Source organism: Sinocyclocheilus rhinocerous, unplaced genomic scaffold (assembly GCF_001515625.1).
Source record: "Sinocyclocheilus rhinocerous isolate Xijiao unplaced genomic scaffold, SAMN03320098_v1.1 scaffold1799, whole genome shotgun sequence".
NCBI classification, from domain to species: Eukaryota; Metazoa; Chordata; class Actinopteri; order Cypriniformes; family Cyprinidae; genus Sinocyclocheilus; species Sinocyclocheilus rhinocerous.
In genome coordinates, this window is record NW_015648615.1 from 109,510 (window position 1) to 119,911 (window position 10,402).

Sequence of the window (10,402 nt, forward strand, 5' to 3'; positions counted from 1 at the left end):
GTGTGTGTGTGTGTGTGTGTAAACATTAATCCCAAACTCACAATTGGCTCAGCTGGTTATGAAAGGGTATTTAACAGACCTCACGACCGAGATGCTCTACCACACAGGGGCATTCACACTTTTCAGGTAAATCTACTAGCACTCTTACTTGCAGTCAACTTAATATTAAGCTGTGAGAAAAAAAAAGTAATACAAGCATTTATACAAGCACAAAACAATCCCCAAAAGATGCCAATCAGGTGCTCTGAATCCTAGGATCTCATACAGAAGCACTCAGAGTCTTGTTCTCTTGATGACTTTATTATGTTTTTTAGCGTTATAAAAAAGGGCAATAGCATGACAGGCCAGACAGAGGCGCTTGGCAACGGTATGTACAAGGAGGAAGGGCAGGAATGCACAGGCCAGGGAATGACAACAGCTCACGACCCCGTCCTGATGACAGCATCTTATCAGAATTTTTCCACCCAATATAAAAAGTCCAAGTATGGTGTCCACACGAGAGGTAGGCCTGGAGCGAGGCCAGGGGCTTCCTTAGGGGATCGGAGTTGGGGCTAAAACCGTTCGATTGGTGATGGAGGGAATCTTGTCAACAGCTCACTCGACACAATGGCCCCTGGATTGGCAAGGGAACCGAATCATTCTCATATCAGCTTTGATCTATGAGAGATCTATGTAAATACATTTCAAATAGAGTTATAATGCAAGTGAGTTTTTATTTCTTTGAAGATTCCCTGATGGCCCATTAGGCACAGCCAAGATACAAAGAAATGCATTACCAGCAAAGAAAAAAAAAAAGTGATCCCATAGTAGTAGAAGTAGTTTGTCCATTGAGGAAGGTGGTAAAAAATGTCCAAGTGAAAGCCAGAGGACAAAAGCAGGAGTCAGTCCGTTTTTGGGGTTTTAGACCTTTTTTTTTGACTTGATGTCTGCATCACATCCCCCTCTCCTTCCCTCAGAGTCCCCCACACTGGCCATGCTCTCAGCTGCAGGGTCCAATGCTCAACCTGCACAAAAGACAGAGCTGAGATCAGCCGAGATGAGTCATTTTTCAATGTAATGCCATGTCACTCTGAGATCAAGTATCAATATTATGCACAAAGCACAACATGCACTTGCCTATGTCAATTTCTTGGCTTTGTTGTAGAGCGAGTCCACTACTTTGCTCATGTTCTGAATTGTTTCAAGGGCGGCTCCATACGTTTTGTCTACTGGAGGTTCGTCAAAAACAATCAGGACACCTTCCCCTTGGTCAAGGATTCCTAAATGCATTGAGAAAGCCACATTATAACTCAGTAAAAACACCTGGGGGGTCCACAAATATTTAATTTTATAACATAATACATGCATGTTTGACTAGGGCTGGGTAGAAATATAGACCAAATCATACAGCGCATACAGTGAAGCCCAATTCCTAAAATTTATTGAATTCGTTGTTTCTCTTAAATATTACTAAAAGTTCATTGCACTTAAAAAAAAAAAAAGGTATGTGAACTCAGTAACTGATTATATCAAGAATGCAAACTGAATGAGTTACAGTAGATTTTTACCTCCCAGCATGCTTCGCTTTGGACTGTATAAGAATTTATGTTCAAATTAAATGTTACTAATAGGGTTTAGAGTTAATTTAATTTTTCTTAATATATTAATGTTTTTAATTCAGTAACGTTTCATCTATACCAGGTATTTAAGCAGAGTTTATAGTTTAATTTTATATTAAGAAATGAAAGTACTCATAAATATTCATTTTTTTATAATTAAATAGAGGAAATCAGTTTCCTCAAATAAAATCATGTCATTGGGTTTTACAGTGTATAATTCACAGCATTAGTAGAGAGAATCTTTTTCATTTCTAACTAAATTATACCCAAATAAATCACAGAATCAAATGAAAATCGGAATCAAATCTATAAATCTGCATTTACACCCAGTCCTGTGTTTGACAGCACACTTATCAAGTTACCAAGACAAGGATGATGGCATACCATGGAATTTCTGGTCTAAAATCATCTGTGACAGTTTCCTTTCAACATCCCCCTGAAGAGATAATAGAAGAGAAAGGATGAGAATTGCTTAAAACAAAACTGCACTCATGGCTGTAAAGGAACAGTGAGAATTTCCATCCCATTTAAGAGGTTAAGACAGAAGGTAGATGTTTTAATTGCAAATTCAACGGGACGAGTCCTTACCTTGGAGAGTTTTATTAACTCAGAAATGTGTTCAATCTGTTGGCATAGAAGAACAATTTTAGTGCGCAATGTAAGTGTTTAAAGCACACATCACCTCACACTGAGGTAAACCATGTCATTACCTGCACTCTGGAGAAGGGCTCGATGACCCTTATGAGGTTTTGTTCCAGCAGATTGTCGTAGAGTTTGGCCAGGTGGGTGCTGATGATGGGATCCTCCCGCAGCTCAGCTTTGTACTCTGTTAAAGCCTGAATGCAGATCAGAGAGAAGGACATTAAATAAAATAAAAAAACAGCAGGTGGACTGAGAACAAGGTAACATTTTAAGTCAGAGCATCTGACCCACCTTCTCAAAGTCTGCAAGTGACCTGTTCTTGCTGGCTTGGGCCACACATTTAAGTGCATCCGTCTACAGAAAGAGAGAGACAGGACAAGTTAATCCACATAATCCTCCACCAACAGACACAACAGAAAAACGTCACCTTGTCAAGCAGCACACAGGGCCAGGTGGTCATATAACATCCAAGGTCATATAACCTTGTGAAAATGGTTGGATACTATGAAATGTGTGCTGCAGTCTGGGATGGTATTTTAATGTCAGTCTAAGTACCAAGTGAGTTCGCAGGTTCCACCCCAGGCTGTGATTTAATCCTCAATTTTCTATTTTTACACTACTGTTCAAAAGTTTAGGGTTTTTTTATTTTTTTTTAAAAATTGTTTGAAATATATTTGACCGAGGTCTCTTGTGCTTAAAAAGCTGCATTTATTTGATAAAAAAAAGCAAACAGTAAAATCGTAATATTGTGAAATATTACTACAATTGAAAAATAACTTTTTTATTTGAATATATTATAAAATGTAATTTATTCCTGTGTTTCCAGCTGCACCATGAGATTGAGCTCAGCTCAGACATCTACCTGTCTGCCAGCATATCTGAGGGCAAGCTTTCCACTGATCAGGGCCTGCACATCCTCTGGCCTGTAAAGACAAAGACATACAGGTTTAGCGAGTTCAAAGTGTTTAATGAAGAAAGAAAAGAAAGAAAAAGTGAGAGACACTAGAAAACCCCAGGACTCACGAGTTGAGCATGATCTTGCAGAGGAGCATGTACTTGAGTGCAGTGATGGCACGAGGACTGTCAATAGAATCATAGCCTTCAAAAGCCTCATAAAAGTATGAATATGCTGTCTTCCAGTCCTTCTCCTCAGCAGCGTGAATAATGCCTGCAAAGGGAAGAAAAAAAAAAGAGGATGTGATGCACTCAGTACAATAACTAGATATAGGCATACCCGATACGAGCTCCAAAATTCCCACATTGACAAATCGGGTAAATCCTTATAGTACACATGATCTGTTTTCCCTCCATTTGCTCAGCTTAAATAATGCACATAACTATTAATTAAACATTTGCAGGACGATGGCTCAGTATCGATAAGTTAGTTAGTTTAGTTAGTTAGTTTAGTTTATTGTCCTTTCGGAAATTCTTTTTGTATCTGTGGCAACTCTTCAGTGATCAACAACAATAATGTATGATAATGCAGGATGAAGTATGGCTGCTAATACTGTAATGGTGCGTGCCCACTGATGCAGAGCAAGCGTTTTCAGTTCTTTCCTATAGGAGTTGAATTCACGCTCGCACAGTGAATTGTGTGATTGACAGTGCACCGGAGCAAGCATTGAGTTTCAAAAAGGTTGGAAAATGCTTGACTTTATGCAAATATCAAGCTAAAATGTTAGGTGGCAGCAAAGCTGTGAGAAGCAGGTAGTGACATTTGTCATGAGTGTTTAAAATACGCAGTCTGTGCTGGAGTTAGTGTGTATATTATTGTTTACATATTGGACACTTTGCATTTGTTATACATGTTAACTATTGTAGTTTGGATGCTTTCATTGTGAAATTGACACGGCAAAGTTGCAAATTTCCAACTGTGAGTGCATATGTGATGAATAAATTGGCTGTGTGTTTAAAAAGACAGATTAAACACAAACGCTCCTAAAACACACCAAAATGGAGGTGATATAGCTTTCTGAGAAGCATCGAGCAGAGTTCTGCCACTGTATTGGACATTCACCGTTATTGCAGTGAGCATTTGAGACTGTATGCATGTGTGTGCGCTAACACCGTTTCTATCGATGCATGTGAATGTCTCACTGTTACAATACAAACAAATATGTTCTGACTGGCTACGATTGTATCATGTTGCACAGCAATTTTGCTTTCAGTGTGGAAGGACAAATTAGGTGTCATGCCTGGTTAGGGCTTCTGTGGAAACGTACCTGACTGCATGTCAAGAGCAGCCTGCAGCTTTGGGGGGCAGTAGATGGCGTTTGCTGTGGTCCTGGCAGAGGTGAGAGCTGCTCTGGCCTTGGGCAAGTTGCTCAGTGCATGATATGTCTTGCTTTCCAGCAGCTGGAGCTCCACCAGCAGAGCTTTATCATCCATCTTCTTCAGCTCTTGCAGGAGCTGAGAGCCTGATTGACAAGGAAGAAGAGGACAGTGGTTACAGACTGCAAATACATCGCTCAAGCTTAAGAACATGAAAGTGCCGACAACGAGGGAAGGTATTGTCAGGGACTCACCAAGCTGTAGAGCCTCTTGGTAACGTTTGGTGTCAAAGTATAAAGAGACCAGACGGGCCTAAAGGATTGAAGTAACAGTGATAAGACATTCGTTCTTTTCGGCATATCGACCTTTTTAGTAGCACTGACAACAAAACACACATTATTTAGCTCATTTAAGTCCTCACTAGAATCTATAAAGACATGCCATGCTGTACAATCAAAACATCCTCTAAGACAGTCCACAGATTCCTCATTCCATATCTGGATGGTTCTCAGCTCAGGCTTGCTGGTTTTAAGCCGCTGTTTATAAAGAGGAACCAGATGTATCACATTGTGGTCTGAATCACCCAAGGGTGGTTTTGAGTACCCCTTATACGCATTCTTGATATTTCCAAAACACAAATCAAGTACCCTTTCTCCCCTAGTGGGACAAGAAATGTACTGATAAAAATGAGGCAGTACATGCGCTATAGAACAACCATTAAAATCCCCCAGTACAAATTTAGGAGCGTCTGGTGCAATGTTTTCCAACCGAGCAACAACATCATATATAAGGTTTGCCGCAGCCCGGAAGTTCGCCCGTGGATGAATATAGACGACAGTTATAAACAGTTGTCCAAACTCCCTAGGGAGGTAAAAGGGTCTAAATGACAAGGACAGAAGTTCAATATCTTCAGAACAGTAAGACTCCCGCACTGTGTAGTTCTTACACCATCTCTCATTTACGTAGACGCACACACCTCCACCAACTTTCTTCCCAGTTACAAGTGGATCACGATCAGTTCTCACAGGATCACTGAAACCCGCGACCCGAAGTAAAGAGTTGCCAATCGTGTCTTTAAGCCATGTTTCTGTAAAACACAGCAAACAACTGTCTCTATACTCAGTGAAATACCTCACAGCCGACTGAAGTTCCGGTAGTTGCTTGGAAAGAGACCGTGTATTGGCAAATATCACTGTCGGTAGAGGCAGTTTGTTACCTCGGGCCCGGACCTTCCGCCTCACCCCGGCACGCCGACCTCTCCTCCGTCTCCTTATTGTTTTATTCCCCCTCGTACACTCTCTTGGTAATTCCAGTGAAATTCGATCACCATATTGTCTCAGCTGCCAGAGTTGTTCCCGACTATAGCGAAAAACACCAGTAACAGTGCCAATCTGCTCAGCTGTAGCGGCGTGCTCTCCAGTTGTTAAGATCCGTGTCGCGACTGGTAGCAGCAAATAAGCAATGAACATCAGCCCATACAGAAGCACTACAAGACGCATCTTTAAGGGCCCCGATAGGTTTCAAATACCAAATAAACAAAACAAGACGAAACAAACAAACTCAACTGATGTGCCACAGACACTCGTCGCCACCGTGCAGCGCCGGAAGTAGATGTATGATAATGCAGGATGAAGTATGGCTGCTAATACTGTAATGGTGCGTGCCCACTGATGCAGAGCAAGCGTTTTCAGTTCTTTCCTATAGGAGTTGAATTCACGCTCGCACAGTGAATTGTGTGATTGACAGTGCACCGGAGCAAGCATTGAGTTTCAAAAAGGTTGGAAAATGCTTGACTTTATGCAAATATCAAGCTAAAATGTTAGGTGGCAGCAAAGCTGTGAGAAGCAGGTAGTGACATTTGTCATGAGTGTTTAAAATACGCAGTCTGTGCTGGAGTTAGTGTGTATATTATTGTTTACATATTGGACACTTTGCATTTGTTATACATGTTAACTATTGTAGTTTGGATGCTTTCATTGTGAAATTGACACGGCAAAGTTGCAAATTTCCAACTGTGAGTGCATATGTGATGAATAAATTGGCTGTGTGTTTAAAAAGACAGATTAAACACAAACGCTCCTAAAACACACCAAAATGGAGGTGATATAGCTTTCTGAGAAGCATCGAGCAGAGTTCTGCCACTGTATTGGACATTCACCGTTATTGCAGTGAGCATTTGAAACTGTATGCATGTGTGTGCGCTAACACCGTTTCTATCGATGCATGTGAATGTCTCACTGTTACAATACAAACAAATATGTTCTGACTGGCTACGATTGTATCATGTTGCACAGCAATTTTGCTTTCAGTGTGGAAGGACAAATTAGGTGTCATGCCTGGTTAGGGCTTCTGTGGAAACGTACCTGACTGCATGTCAAGAGCAGCCTGCAGCTTTGGGGGGCAGTAGATGGCGTTTGCTGTGGTCCTGGCAGAGGTGAGAGCTGCTCTGGCCTTGGGCAAGTTGCTCAGTGCATGATATGTCTTGCTTTCCAGCAGCTGGAGCTCCACCAGCAGAGCTTTATCATCCATCTTCTTCAGCTCTTGCAGGAGCTGAGAGCCTGATTGACGAGGAAGAAGAGGACAGTGGTTACAGACCGCAAATACATCGCTCAAGCTTAAGAACATGAAAGTGCCGACAACGAGGGAAAGTATTGTCAGGGACTCACCAAGCTGTAGAGCCTCTTGGTAACGTTTGGTGTCAAAGTATAAAGAGACCAGACGGGCCTAAAGGATTGAAGTAACAGTGATAAGACATTCGTTCTTTTCGGCATATCGACCTTTTTAGTAGCACTGACAACAAAACAATAAATAGAATCCAATGTTTGCAAGCACTATCCAAATAGCACTGATATGTGGTTTTAATTCTGATTAAAATCTGATTTGGACAGTGTCTTAGTCTGAACAGTCAGACTGGATTTCAACTCAATTCGTATGCAACATGTACACTACAGTACAAAATGGTCAGTAAGATTTTTTTTTAAAGAAATTAATACTTTTATTCAACAGGGATGCCTTAAATTAATTAGAAGTGACAGTAAAGACATGTATAATGTACAAAAGATTTCTGTTAAATAAATGCTGTTCTTCTAAACCTTCTATTCACCAAAGAATCCTGTTTTAAACATTGATAACATGACATCATATTAGAATGATTTCTGAAGGACTATGTGACACTGAAGGCTGGAGTAATGATGCTGGAAATTCAGCTTTACCATCACAGGAATTAATTAAATATAAAAAATAAATATAAAAATATATTTAAACAGAAAAGGTTTTTTAAATTGCAATAATATTTCACAATATTACTGCTTTTACTGTGCATGATAAATACAAATTATTTTTTTTATTAAAATAAATACAGCCTTTATAACTTAAAAGACCTCTTTCAAAAACTTTTGAACAGTAGTGTACACAGCATCACAAAAAAAAGCACAATATTGTCTGAATTTAAGTTTGAATACACTCATATTCTCTCAAGCCTGCCTCATACAGCGAACTAGTGACAGTCATGTCAAGATCACATGACCAGTCAAATACTAGTCACTTTACCTTGGCACAAACATCAGTAACACATTGTCCAAACTCAACATAAAACAAAAATTTACAGAGTGCACCTTCTGAAAAAAACTACATATAGCAACAGTAATGGTGATGTTTTCTGAAGCCTCTGATTTACAAAACTGGGTGTGCTCACCTCCAGGGCCTGTCGTAGAAAGGTCCTCTTCTCTGATTTGGCCCATTCAATGCACTCCAAACATAACTCCACCTCCTGACCAGTAGCTGCCTCCATGTCCAAGAACATATCGAGCAGAGAGCGCACCAACCGTGCTGCCTTTGCTTTGCTGATGGAGTTCAGGAATGGCCGGACATACTTCAGCAAACCTCCCAATTCTGCAAAATACCAACATATGCGCAATAGACACTAACCTTGAGAAACATGACAGCTGACAGAGCAGTGGCCTTCAAAAACATCGGACCCATTAATATATGTGTATACTGATTGGGCCATGACCCACTAGTTAAAGATGTTTACCAGCAGCTTGTCCAGTCTTGGCCAGCAGTCCGCCCAGCTCCAAGATACTCTGTTCTTTGACACGCACAGCCTCTTCGTCATTGTCTTGGATGTCTCGTTTGACTGTGAATGTATATCAAGTAGATAATTTTACTATTCAATTTAATTACGTTAAGCCCAACACTATATTTAAACTCTGTTAGCTTAGACTTTCTGGAGACAACACAGGCAAGTTCATCTTGTGCATCATGACCCTCAACTAAATTACTGCTAGACTTGTGAGCTTCAAAAGCTGTTGATAACAGAAAGGGAACATGGACACCTTTGTAAGACAGAGTATTTAAATTTTTGCTTAATTTATACAAATATATATACGTTTCCTAAAGTTGCTCCAAGATTAAATTAATTCAATCTTTATTAAAGCAAAAGATAAAGGAATGCCTTTAAAGTCTCTAAATTACTTGATGTAAGGTTCATTTAATTTAGATTATAATTTGCTTTGCTTATTAAATTTGTCTTTTTGAATTTTTTGGATTTATTGTAACAAAGATCGCCTATTTGTTATATAAAGAGATTTAAAAAACGGTTAAAACGCTTGAAACATAATATTCTGCAGCAGATAAACAAAAAAAACAAAAAACGGCGTGGCATGCTATCAAATTACCCGTGACAAACTAACACATATCAAACTTAATACCAAACTAAACGCTGACATTGACACATTATAGCATAACTAAGCGATAAGAGAGAATCTTTGACCACTGACTGTAAATGTTAAGAACCGGTCAGTCATGTTTTAATGACTCATCTGCCACAATGTAGTAGAAATTACATTTCTCAGACTTTCTTGACATCAGTTGTCCTTCCACTATGATAATTCATACCTAAATGTCATAATTAAGCAAATTGAATGTCACTAACGTTAGCTAGCGAAGCTAATTCAGTTGTCGTGCAAAGTTGTGGTAGTTCCTTCATAATTCGTAATTTCTCTAATTGTACATAATTCACCATACTTAGGAGGCCGATCACCTAAACACAAACATTATGTATCCCTGTTTTTCCAAATAAATTCAGATGATCACTACATGGGGATTCGCGTTCATCGAGAACTGAAGCTAACTGTTTACACTGGTGGCAGTTCACTGAAAATGGTCTTTTCTACAAGCAATAAAACTACTTTTGAGGACAAAGTCTGAAAGAGCGCAGCATCTCGTTTATAAAGTTAACAGTGAGTAATAGCACAGTGTATTTGTCCAGCTATAGTCTTTCTCACGCTTGTCACAGTGAGTCAGCAGCATGAAACCGGCTAACACATTTAGCTGCTGTTCTACAAATCACATGAGGGACATGATCCGTGTGTTAAAAGCACAGTTTATTCTGCTAAATTAACACAAGCGGTTCAAAAGCCAGCGGGACAGAAAGCGCTTACCTATGGCATGTAAAATGTCAATGGACGCATTCCGATCCGTACTGAGCAGCGACTGTGCTCTCTGAAACTCTACCGCCGCAGCCGCCATCTTACCAATTCACCAATTGCCTGATTCACATTACAATCATCACTGCACACGCTACCGGAAGCGCCGCCGAGGCACGCTGGGAGATTGAGTTCACAGAGGCCGTGGGCTGCATGACTCACTCCAGGAGGCTGTGCTGGGTTTTGGGTTTAGCTGATCAGAAATACAGTTTTTTACAATCTCGACCCATTTTTAAAAATAAATTCTTCACATAGTGGGCATAATGGCAATCTATGTAGGCTAAGCTACACTGTGGATCATTTTCAACTGCTTTTCAAATATTTTCAAATACATTTAGTGAGGATATTTTTCAATTTACAGTGGTGGCCAAAATTGTTAGAACACTTGGCATAGTTAAGAGGTTT

At 40.0% G+C, this 10,402-nt stretch overlaps 1 protein-coding gene across 1 annotated transcript; it reads right to left on the bottom strand.

Annotated features, from left to right (window-relative positions):
• Positions 1–693: 693 nt before the first annotated feature.
• psmd11a (proteasome 26S subunit, non-ATPase 11a) lies at positions 694–10,094 on the bottom strand. The gene is made up of 13 exons (XM_016514672.1): positions 9,953–10,094; positions 8,545–8,646; positions 8,206–8,402; positions 7,178–7,235; positions 6,875–7,069; positions 3,264–3,408; positions 3,103–3,163; positions 2,532–2,594; positions 2,309–2,434; positions 2,187–2,222; positions 1,983–2,034; positions 1,117–1,259; positions 694–1,004 (listed from the first exon to the last, which is right to left on the bottom strand). The coding sequence occupies exons 1-12, from the start codon at positions 10,038–10,040 to the stop codon at positions 1,117–1,119; spliced, it is 1,266 nt and encodes a 421-aa protein (XP_016370158.1). The 5' UTR covers positions 10,041–10,094; the 3' UTR covers positions 694–1,004.
• Between the last annotated feature and the right edge of the window lie 308 nt (positions 10,095–10,402).